The sequence below is a fragment of the Coffea arabica genome, chromosome 9e, assembly GCF_036785885.1.
Source record: "Coffea arabica cultivar ET-39 chromosome 9e, Coffea Arabica ET-39 HiFi, whole genome shotgun sequence".
NCBI lineage: Eukaryota > Viridiplantae > Streptophyta > Magnoliopsida > Gentianales > Rubiaceae > Coffea > Coffea arabica.
In genome coordinates, this window is record NC_092327.1 from 3280633 (window position 1) to 3293010 (window position 12378).

Consider the following 12378-nt stretch of genomic DNA (forward strand, 5'->3'; position numbering starts at 1 on the left):
GGGCCAGTCCAATGCTAAACCCGTTAGACCGTTTTCGCGCTAGAATTCATACTTTGCTTGATATTTATTGCATTTCATACATACTTTTCACTTTTAGGATTCTTTTCCTTATTTGACATGATATTTCCTTTATATTATCTCTTTTATCCCTATGTGTACTGTAGACACTAAAATTTTAATTTTTATTTAATTCAATTTTAGCTTTATTTTTTATTATTTATTCTTGTTTTTATTTTATTTTATTTTAATTGACTAAGTTTGCAAAATGATAGTTAGTATTTATTTTTGCTTATTTTAGTAAATTAGGTTCATCATTTTTCTTTTTAAGATATTTTGCATTAAATTTCTGAAAAAAAAAAAAGAAAATTCTCACAAAAATTTGTTTTAATCTTTTTAAATTCAAGTGCCTCAAAATTAAATGAAAATTAGTGATGCATTTAACATTTTTTGGTTACCATAAACTTGTTTTGAAAAACAAAAAATAGCAAAATAAAAAGAAAATAGATGGAGGTCATGCAAAGTAGTTAAGTGAGATAGGTAAGGGTTAGACAAGTGTCCTCATCTTTTGCTGACACCACAACACATGCTAGGCTAGGTGGCAAGACACTTGTTGATTGAGGAGAAAATGGGAGAAAAATCTGGAAAAATGAGGAGGAAATGAGAGAAAGGAGCTACGGGACAGAGAAAAAAGAGAAAAAGAGAAAAACCAAGGGGAGGAGCCTCGGGCTGGCAAGGAAATAGGAGGAGAACCTGGAAAAGAGAGTAAGAAAGGGGAGACTGCGGCTGAGCAAGAAGGGAAAAACAAGAAGAAGAGGCTACAGGCAAGAGGGGAACAGAAAAAAACAAACTACAGAGAGATAGAGGGAACGAGAGGGAAAATCTGGGAGAGAGCTTCAGGCCAAACAAGAGAGAACAGGAGAAAAAGAAAGAACCGAGGGAGAAAAAGAAAAAAAAAGCTGTGGCTGGGTAAGAAAAAGGGAGGAAAAAAGAGGGTTTTGCGGTTGAAAAAGGAGGAAGAAAAAGGCTGCGGGCAGGAGGAAGTTTTCTTAGAGAGGAACAGGAAAACTGAGCAAGGAAGAGAGGGAGATGGCGTAGAGGTAGAGAGGCACTTCGGGAGTGATTAGAAAAGAAAAAGAAAGAACGAAAGAGGAAGAAAATGAGGGTTTCGGGATAAGCAAGGAAGAGAGAAAGAAAGGAATGGAGAAGGGGAGGAAGAAAGGGAAAGAGAGGAAGAGGAGAGATAATCTGAGGACAAAAGAGAGAGATCAGGAAACGGAACAAAGAAAAACAAAGAGAAAAGAGGAGAGAGTTTTTCAGAAAATTTGCTAAAACAAGCTGATCGTTCAGCCATTTTTGGGGAGGATTTTCTCTTTTGTTACAAGTTCTTTTGAGGACTTTTTGATTTCTGCATTTTCTCTAGTGTTAGGAGAGCAATTTTGGTTCTGAACACTTTTAGAAAAAACGCCAATATAGCCTTTAAATTCGGATCTAAAGTTCGGGTCTTCACAGCTCTTCACCGAAATCTGCATCCTGGGTTTTTGATGCTTTATGAATCTGGTTTTTGATGCATCCTGGGTTTTTGTGGATCTGGCTCATTCCATGGATGTTCACGGTGATTTGACTACACAAAGCAGCGAAGGAATGTTAGAAATGGCTCTAACTTGGTTTATTCTCCTTGATCAGTTTCCCCTTTTCTTCTTTTGTTCACGGATCTTGTTGCTGCAACTTCCTTGTTTTTCCTCATTTCTTTGCTTTTGCTTCATTTCATGTTTTCCTTGTGTTAGGTTCTTTTCCCTTTGTGTTTCTTTTTGTGTTAGGTTATAAAATGCATAAACTATGAGATCTTGCTTGTTTGGAATGGTATTTCCTGTGGTTTCTGGAAATGAAAGCCCAAGTTGCAAAACATTTTCCAGATTTTTGCATGCTCTTTTCCTCTGAATTTTGTGTTTAAATATAAGAGTTTTAAGGTGAAAAGTGAGAAAAAATACTTGTTAATTTTGTTGCTTTGGTCTAAATTGTCGTTGGGTGAGACATGAGTTGCGTTTGAATAAGGAGGAGGTTGCATTTGAGAACCTAGTTGCAGAGGAAAGAAACCAGCAAAGAAGAAGAAGAAAGCTTCGCGGCTTTGCATGGGATTTTTCAAACAATTGTATTTTAACCCCTCAAGTTTTCCTTTATTCTATCATGGCCCAGAAATTTGGAAAATTTAATCAATTTTGTACTTTTAAAATGTTAACTTTCTTTGGCATGCTTCAATGTGATTTTTGGACAGATTATTCATAAGTTTTAGGAGAGCAATTGAAGGTTTAATAATTTTTGATAGATTTATAGTTTTGATTTGGGGTTTTCATTCATTTTGTGAAGTTTAGCATTTGGTTTTGGTATGCTTCATCTTAAGCCCTTAATTTTATTTCATTTTATTTTAATTTAGACCCTTAATATTTGTAGTAATAATAATTTGACCCCACAAACTTCTTTAATTCTTTCAATTAAGTCCCCGCTTGTTTTAAATTTTTGAATAAAGATTGTTTACGTTCATTTAAATGTTTTAATTGTTCAATTTCATGTTTAGTTTCATCTCTTATGATTATTTGTTAACTAAAGTTGTACCTTAATCATTTTTTTTGTGTTGGAGGGTAGAAAGGGAGTAATTTCATTTCATTAGGTGACCAATTCAAGGGAGGTATACTCTAATCTTTATTTTGATTTTACTTGATCCTATATGCTCCTATGTGATTTTATGTGTGTAATTACATGCTTTTTGGATGTTTTTATTTTATTTTATTTATTTATTTTAGTCACTTTATTTGTTTTAATTTAGTATATTTATTTTAATTTAATTTTGATTATTTGAAAGGCGATTAAATGCCAAATTGTAATAGTTAGGTTATTATTTTATTTTATTTCATTCTTTCCCCTTTTAGATTGTAGTTAGAACCCCCCGAATGTAATAGTTAGGTTTTTATTCGTTTTTATTTTATTTGTGTTTGCATACTTGTGTGCCTATGTGTTTACGTGCTTTCTTAGGGTTATTGCATCTAGATATCATGCTTATGTGTTATGTGCTATATGTGATTTATGTGTTTATTTACTTTATTATATTTTACATGATTTATTTGATTGTAATAAATGCATGACGTCACCACACTAGTCCAACGCTAGTTGTGGCCCTTTTTTTTGATTCCACACTAGTCCAACATTAGTTGTAGCCCTCCTTTCTAATTTCCCATTAGTCCAACGCTAATGAGAACTTATAGACATGGGTTAGTCCAATGCTAGACCCTTAGGAACCGTCCACGCATTAGATCATGCTTGTGTGACAAATCACTACCTTTCATGTATATTTTCCCACTTTTTAGGATCCTTATCACTTTTGCATGATATTTCCCCTATATATATTCCTTATCCCTATGTGTGAAACATAACACGTAGACTTGCATTCCATTTAAGCAAATTAGAGTAGATTAGTGCATTTGCTTGATTAAATTAGAGAAAAAACCCTTCAAATATGGGATATGGACGAGTATGGCCCCTTAAGCCTTAGCACGTTCATATCTCCTCTATAAAAGGAAAAATTGAGTCACAAATTTTAGTCCCCCGCACCCGTTATGATGCATTCCTTTAGGTCATGTATATTTGTATAAGTATTCTTTTCTTTTCTTTTCTTTGAGTATCATATTTTGCATACTCGTGACCTCTTCAAAAAGTCACTTTTGAGCATCGCAATTTAATGCGATTTGCATCAACTAAAATTCGAAGAGACATATTGACCCTTTCGATATACATTAGGTCTAGGTTTACATTCATATAGTGACATCCAAATGTGATAAATTTTTAGATTAAAATAAGAAAATTTTTTGACTAAATCACGCAACTAGCCTTGACTAGGTTGAAAGGGTGCTTTGAATTTTATCCTTGCCTTTCCTTTCTTCAATCTTGATTCCCGAACTCTTTTCTCTTGATTTTCATAGATTTGGAATCTTTTAAAAAGGGTTTTTTCTACTTTTTCTTTAAAAATTCATTTTATGTGACTTGGTATACCTTAATTCAATACCAAGTGGCAACTCCTATTTTTTTTCATTGAAATCCCTTTTTAAACTATTATTTTGGGCCAAAATCGTCACATTTTTTAAAGTCCCATTTAGGCCCATTTTCTTTATTTATTTTCTAAAAATCAAAACTCATTTTCACTCAAAATTAATCAAAAATTCATTTTTACAAAAAACTCATATTTTATTTTATTTTATTTTTCATAAAAAATAGGGCGCGACATGTACGAAACATGACATTCAGACTTGCATTCCATTTAGGAAATTAGAAGTAGGTTAGTTCATTTGCTTGATTAGATTAGGAGAGTTACTCTTCAAATATGGGAAATGAACGAGGGTGGCTTCTTAGCCTTAGCACGCTCTCGTCCTCTCTATAAAAAGGAAAATTGAAGTCACGAATCTTAGTCCCCGTACCCGTTATGTTGCATCCCTCTCTTAGGTCCATATACTTGTTTATATATCTTATAATTTTTCTTTTTTCGAGTCTTATCTTTTGCATATTCATGACCTCTTTTAAGAATCATTTTGGACATCACAATTAATGTGATTCACACCAATTAAATTTTGAAAAGATATTTCGACCCTCTTGATAGCCATTAGGTCTAGATTTGCATCCATATAGAAACGCCCTAATATGATAAGTTTATGGGTTAGATTAAGAAAATTTTTGACTAAATCATGCAACTATCTTTGGCTAGGTTAAAAGGGTGCTTTATATCAAATTTTTGCCTTTTCTTTCTTCAACCCTGACTCTCGAACTCTTTTTACTTGCTTTTCGAAGATCTGGAGTCGTCTAAAAAGGATTTTATCTATTTTTTAATTAAAAATACATAGTTTGGGTGACTTGGTACACCTTAATTCAATACCAAGTGGCAACTCCTATTTTTCTTAGAAACCCTTTTTTAGACTATTATTTTGGGCCGAAACCGTCGCACTTTTTAAATCCCATTTTAGGCCCTTTTTCTTTTGTTTATTCTCTAAAATAAAAAATTTATTTTCCAAATCAAAAAATTCATTTTTCTAACACCCAAATATTTAGATTATTATTATTTTTGAAAAAAAAAGGGCGCGACAAGCAGATCACCAGTCATTAAAATACCTGCTTGATCAGAAACTGAACACTGCCCTACATCATAAGTGGTTAACCAAGCTACTGGGGTTAGACTATGAAATTCAATACAAAAAGGGTGCTAAAAATCTAGTTGCAGATATTCTTTCAAGGAGATATGAAGGGAATACCCTAATAGATAACAACACTAGTTCTTGCTTGGCTATTTCTACTAAAAGACCAGGGTGGATTGAGGAATTGTTGAAAAGCTATGAAAATGACAAACATTGCCAAGAGATCATGTCCTAGTTACTACTGATTCCACATCTTAACCCTCCTATACCTTGACAAATGGAATACTGAGATACCAAGGAAAGATGTATGTAGGCACAAGCAATGGCATCAGAAACAAACTTGTAATAGCTTTGCATACCTTTGCAATAGGGGGGCCATTCTGGACAAAGGAGTTATTGGCATAGGATTAAATCCTTGTTTTACTAGCCAGAACTCAAAAAGGATGTTATTGCTTTTTGTGCAGGAGTGTGATGTATGCCGAAGAAGTAAACCTAAACATCTCTCATATCCTGGTTTTTTACAACCAATTCCAATTCCTCAGCAAGCTTGGTCCTACATTTCTATGGATTTCATTGGAAAACATCCAAAATCACAAGGATATGATATGATCCTAGTAGTTATTGACAGGTTTACTAAGTTTGGGCATTTTTTACTACTTACATATCCCTTCACAGCAAGACAGGTTGCATAAGTTTTCTTAGATAATGTCATCAAGTTGCATGGTCTACCAAAATCTATCATCACTGATAGAGATAAGGTGTTCGCTTGTTGTTTTTGGAAAGAGAAGGAGTTGTTCAAATTGGTAGGGACTGAACTTAATTACACTTCTTCATACCATCCATAGTTAGATGGTCAGAGTGAGAGGCTTAACCAATGCCTTGAATCTTATCTGCGATGCATGACCTGTGAATTTCCATCTCAATGGAGCAAATGGATACCTACTGCAGAGTGGTGGTATAATCCTACCTATCACACCAGTTTAGAGATGTCACCATTCGAAGCCTTGTTTGGGTACAAACAAACTCCTCTACCATTGGGACCTTATTTGGATTCTATGATACCTGCTGCAGCTCAGATGTTACAAGAAAGAACCAGAATTGTTAGCAGCATCATGGAACACCTGTCCAAAGCTCAGAATAGAATGAAGTATTTTGCTGACAAGCACAGAACTGGACGGGAATTCGAAGTAGGGGACTGGGTATTTTTGAAATTACAGCCATTTAGGCAGCAAACAGTATTAGTTAGAAAATGCTTGAAGCTCTCTGCCAAGTATTTCGGTCCTTTCCAAGTTGAAGAAAGAATTGGGAAAGTAGCCTACAAGCTGAAACTTCCTACGGGAGCTAGATTACATCCAGTATTCCATGTTTTGTTACTTAAAAAGAAGATGGGACCTCGGTAACAGGTTTCTGCTACGTTACCAGAGTGGAATGGCCATGACTTGTGTCCGTTACAACCAAAAATGATCCTCAAATGAAGAGCAATTCTAAAGGATGGGAAACCAGTTGTACAGTTCTTGATCAAATGGAGCTATCTTACTTTTGATGAGGCATCCTGGGAAGACAAAAATGTTTATTGAGCAATAGTTTCCAGAATTTCAGACTCGAGGACAAGTCATTTCTCAAGGGGAAGGGATTGTTAGGATGGGAATTATTAGAATGATTAGTGAATTGTTGAAAAATTAGTTTATGTAAATAATCCTTCCAGAATCATCAATACGGTGTCGTTAGCACCATAAAGAGTTAGTTGGAATTAGTTAGACAATAACCATAAATAGTGGGCTCCACAATGTAAGAAGGTATCAGGTGGTTATGAATAAAATCTTCATTTTTCTCTCTCTTCTCTTCTCTCTCTCTCTCTCTCTCTCTCTCTTTTGCATATTCTCTCTCTAAGTCTTCTTTCTGATTCTAATTCTGCAAATTCTTGCCTAAATCTCTAAGGTTCCTAACATTATATTGAGGCTCGGCTTGATTAGGCCGAAACTCAACTCGCCTTAACTCGTTTGCACCGCTAGTATGTAGTCTTAAAAATCATATTTTTTGATGTATCATTCTCGTAATTTGCATTGGCCAACTTTCAATACACAAGCCATACTGACATACTTACCCAATTGATAGTAATTATCCAGTGACACATTAGATATGGAGTAATATGTAGTTGATTTATGGTACCAATAAAAAAGTTATGCAAAAGGCTGAAGAAGAGCAACTTATCCAAAGTCTTAGACATGAATTACCTTGGAATTTCACCATGAATCGTGTTATTTGAGAGGTCCAAATAATGTAAGCTCTCTAAATTTCTAAGAAACTCCGGAAATTCCTTTATTTGGCAAGAAGACAATGCCAAGTGCATGAAAGCTGGATAGTATATGCTAGCATTGTTGGTAATGTTCCATGGTGCTTCAGTCTGAAGAGGATTCTTTTGAAGCTTATTGAAGTCCACAAACGAGTCTTGCCCAACCCCGGTAAAATGACTTGATGAAAGGTCATGGTAAGATAGGGTCGAAATAGTAAAAACTAATGGAGGAATTGAACCACTTAGTTGATTATTTTCCAACTAAATTTTTGATAGTAGCTTACTTTTGAAATCTTCTATTTCCCTCACCAGTTGATTACTAGAGAGATCTAAAAAGTAAAGATGCGTAAGGTTGAGATATGAGTTTGGAAATTTCCCAACCAATAAATTGTGACCAAGTGACAGTCTACTTATCTTTTGTGAACTGGAAAATTTTCTCTAGAAGATAGTAACCTTCCAGATACAATTTAGTAAGCTGTGTACGGTTGAGAAGTGAATTTGAAAATTTCCCAAACAATAAATTGTGACCAAGTAATGGCCTACTTATCTTTTGTGAACTGGAAAATTTATCTAAAAATTTCCCTCAAAGAAAGTTATAATCCAGAGACAATTCAGTAAGCTGTGTAAGGTGTCAATTTATGTATTTGTCATATATCTTAGGAAGAAGGAAGGGAAACAACAGAGAATGAATGACATTGGCATAAAAATTGACAATTCATCATCTGTATTCTAAACACACCTTGACATTAATGAGTTTTGTTGGGAGCCAATAAGAAGCAACGAAACACATAAAATAGTATGATGTTGCATCATATTGTTCGTCAGAAATCATGGCCTCCATTATCTATCAAACTGATTATTTTGTTATCTAAACAAACAATTAGGCTGAGCAACAAACTAAAACTTTGCTCACACAAATATTTCAGAACTTGATACATTGACTTGTATAGCATACAGAATCTTTTTAATTTTCAACTCCATATTACAAGAATAAGAAAATCCAAGAATACTGAACAGCCAATAAATAAGCTGAGAAAATGTCAGCCTACTTCCAATCTTATGTTTAAATTCAGGTGACACATCTTACACTTGAGGTGAAACTAAAAGATGATGACAACATGACAAGTAATGAAGTCTCATCCTTCCTATATTGCAAACAAATGATTAAGATACCAAAACTAGTGATAAGTATAGAGTGACTATTTCTTCTGTTTCTTCTCTACAAAAGATTTGGGAGTACCCATCCAACGAATAAATTTTGTTTTATCCTTATTCTTCATGTAACTATGCAAAAATATAGCAAATTCATCGTAAATTCGAAAAATATGAAACCAACCTTAGCATTTTAATCAATCGCGCAGGTTGATGTCCTCCAAAATTGGCTGGTGTTTTCAGGTGGCGCCGGGTAGAGGTTGAAAGAATAGAATGGCAACGATTAGGGAGATTAAGGATTTGGTCAAGCAAGGGGTTGGCTGATGTTCCCTTTTCTTTGGATTTTTCATCTTTTTAGTTTTTACTTTTAGTCACTCGATCAACCACTCGAATTTTTAATTTGACTCGATAGGATGCCTAGCCGATTCCGATTCAACCGATTCGATTAATTGGTCCGGTCTGAATTTGAAAACACTGCATAAAGGTGATTGGTTAAGCAAACACTAGTAACTTACAAAATTGGTTAAAATAAAATATTTAAAAATAATGAAGGAAGTGTCCGAGATTCTAGTTCATCTCTTCTTCCTCAAATTCGTTGGCTCCACATTTCTTCCTCTCTCAATCTCCTCATTTGCTTTCTCTAGTCTTCACTCTCTAGGGTTCCTCTCTCTTTAATTCTCTTTCTTATTATACATTTACACCAAACTTATAGAATCAATTATTTAGATAAGAGTAGAACTTCAATTATAGAGTTAATGGAGTGGTATATTGATTTCAAATATCTTTTCTACTTTATGTACATTTGATTATTTTTGAAAAATTTTGTCATATTTAGTGCCAATATCAGGATGGGATGTCCCGACACCAATTGGCAATCCAAATTGTGAATTTATGATTTTGGATTTGATCGGTGTGTCTAAATGCTTAGCCACTAGATTTTAGAGATTTAGCTGTTTTGTACTTTTTGTTATATAATCTGATGTTTCCAAACAAGAGATATGATGCGAATCTTAGGAGCTGCCCAAAAGCTATTACGTGGTCCATTGACGGGTCGTTGGGGTCCAATGAAGAGAGCCAAAGCCAAGCATTCAAAGTTCAAGGATTTCGTGTGCAACGCGTCGGACTGATTTAGTTGTTTTAGCAGTTTCCGTTATTTCCAATTATTTCCTATTTTTTATTGCTTCCAATTGGGTCTTGTAAGCCTACTAAGGCATATCTAGTATGTTAAGGAATTAGTTATGTTTTGGTTAAGTCTTTCAATTCAATTAGGAAACTTACATCTTTCGCGTAGTTTTAGGTTAAGTTGTTTTGTAAGCCTATAAAAGGCTGCTCAATTCCATAGAGAATGGACTTCTTTTGGGACAATTTCAGAAATTAAGAGAGTTTCTCTAGCTTCTTGTAAGCACCCTTGAGCACCTTTAGAGGATCTAAAGTGTTCGTCGACTTTATCAATCAAGGAACACGCTTGATTGTGGTGTCTTCTATCGTTCGAAACTATCTCGCGCTGCCCTTGATAGTCTAGGACTCCGCTTACCACAAACTCGTTACCTTGGTCTTGGGCTTGTGGTTCGAATTCTGGCATCCTCGGATCCGGGTTCGTATCAGTTGGTATCAGAGCATAGGTTAAGGTATCAAGTTATATCCCTTTTATTTTGTTCTTGTCGTATTTGTTTAGAGTTTATTATTAGGGTTTTCTTCTTAAATTCTTTTGTGTTGTCGGTCTGCCGCAGTTTGTGTTGCTAATTGTCAGTTAATCGTTTCACTGTTCACGGTACTGTAGCACGGTATTGTAGCATACTGTTCACACGTACTGTAGCAGCTACTGTTCATCCGTTTCTTTTAATTCAAAAAAAAAAATTTAGGCCATTCCAATTATCGAGGGTTTTCCTGAGTCACCTAGCGCCTAACCACATTCTTGGAAAACCGAATTTTGGAGACTTCTAAATTTTAGCCTTGACTTAAGATTGGGTAGAATTCCTTTTCTTGAGTTTCCAAATCTATAGTCACTTCGTAAGTTCCCAGATTTGTTATGCACTTTTGTCAAAAAAAAAAAAATTTTGTGAATTTTTGAGTCATTGAAATCACCAAAAAAAAAAAAAAGGGAGCCTAGCTGCACTTGCATGAATTATTGGTAGTTGATTGTTCATCTAAGGTCACTCTAAATTTCCTCAAGGTGGGTGATCAAGAGCTTTGAGAAAATTGGTGAGAATTACTGGCGCATGCCAATTTGAGTGACATACACGAGTGTGAGAGAAAATTGTGAGGGAGTGAAGTGAGGTTCTTTGTTTGTCATTGATCTCCCGCAGGTTTAAAACATGTCAAACGAGGGTGAATCCCAACCTTTTGATTTAAGACTTCAAATGAAGGATATGATGGAAGAATTCAGGCGCATGCTTAGAAGCTCCATTGAACCATTGCACGAACGGATGGAACAATTGGAGTCATCCAAAAATCGAGCTAGTTTGAGCAGAGGAAGGTCGAGGCAAGTTGAGTCGGATGCGTCTAATAGTGAGGATGGCGAGTTTGATCTACAACCAAGGGTTGCCCGAGGAAGGAGAAACGGCGGGAATGAATCCATCAAGGGAGTTAAGCTCAACATCCCATCATTCCAGGGTAAGTCCGATCCTGAGACATACCTCGAATGGGAGCGCAAAATTGAGCTTGTCTTCGAGTGCAATAACTATTCAGAGGAGCAAAAGGTGAAGCTTGCCGCCGTCAAATTCACAGATTATGCATCCGCATGGTGGGATCAGCTTCGAACTAGTAGGAGGAAAAATGGTGAGCGAGCAGTAGAAACTTGGGGAGAACTTAAAGGAATCATGAGGAGACGATTTGTCCCAAGCTACTATCATAGGGAGTTACACCAACGGCTACAAACTCTCACTCAGGGCAACAAGAGTGTGGAGGACTACTTCAAGGACATGGAGATGCTCATGATGAGAGCCGATGTGAATGAGGATGCTGAAGACACTATGGCACGATTCCTCAATGGCCTAAAATCCGATATTGCTGAGATAGTTGAACTCCAACATTACATGGATATGAGTGAAATGTTGGATAAGGCTGTGAAAGTTGAAAGGCGAATCAAGAGGAGGGTTACCGCTAGATCTTCATCCCATGTAACTCCTTCAAGTTGGAGCACCAATCCCGGACCTAAAGAGGAGAAGCCTGCAAACTCAACTCCTCTACTCAAGCCTAAAGGGGACCAAGTTGGATCGGGTACAAGTAAAAGAGCGCCAACCCCATTTAATGGTGCTTCTAACTCGCGCAATCGGGATCGAAAATGCTTCAAGTGCCAGGGATATGGTCATATACAATCCCAATGCCCTAATCAACGCATTATGGTTATAAGGGACAATGGTGAAGTGGCCACAGATGACGAGTCTGATTATGCAAGGATGCCGCTTTTGACGGGTGATGGGGACTCGGAGGAAGAGATTGCACCGCTACCTGGGAATGTAGGATGTTTGGTCGCTCGCAGGGCGTTAACCATGCTTGCTAAGGAGGACGAGGGGTCTCAATGGGAGAACATCTTTTACACCCGTTGCAAAGTTAAGGATAGGATTTGCAGCTTAATTATAGATGGGGGAAGTTGCACCAATGTTGCAAGTTTACTCATGGTAGAAAATTTGGCTCTCCCAACCAAGAAATATCCACGACCTTATCGACTGCAATGGTTGACAGCTGATGGGGATGTGCGAGTGTATAGACAAGTGTCGGTGCCTATTTGCATAGGGAAGTATGAGGATGAGGTGATCTGTG

At 36.2% G+C, this 12378-nt stretch overlaps 1 protein-coding gene across 1 annotated transcript; it reads left to right on the top strand.

Moving 5' to 3' along the window:
• The first annotated feature begins 6070 nt into the window (after positions 1–6070).
• LOC140014885 (uncharacterized) lies at positions 6071–6571 on the top strand. Its single transcript, XM_072066522.1, has one exon. The coding sequence runs from the start codon at positions 6071–6073 to the stop codon at positions 6569–6571; it is 501 nt and encodes a 166-aa protein (XP_071922623.1).
• The last annotated feature ends 5807 nt before the right edge of the window (positions 6572–12378 follow it).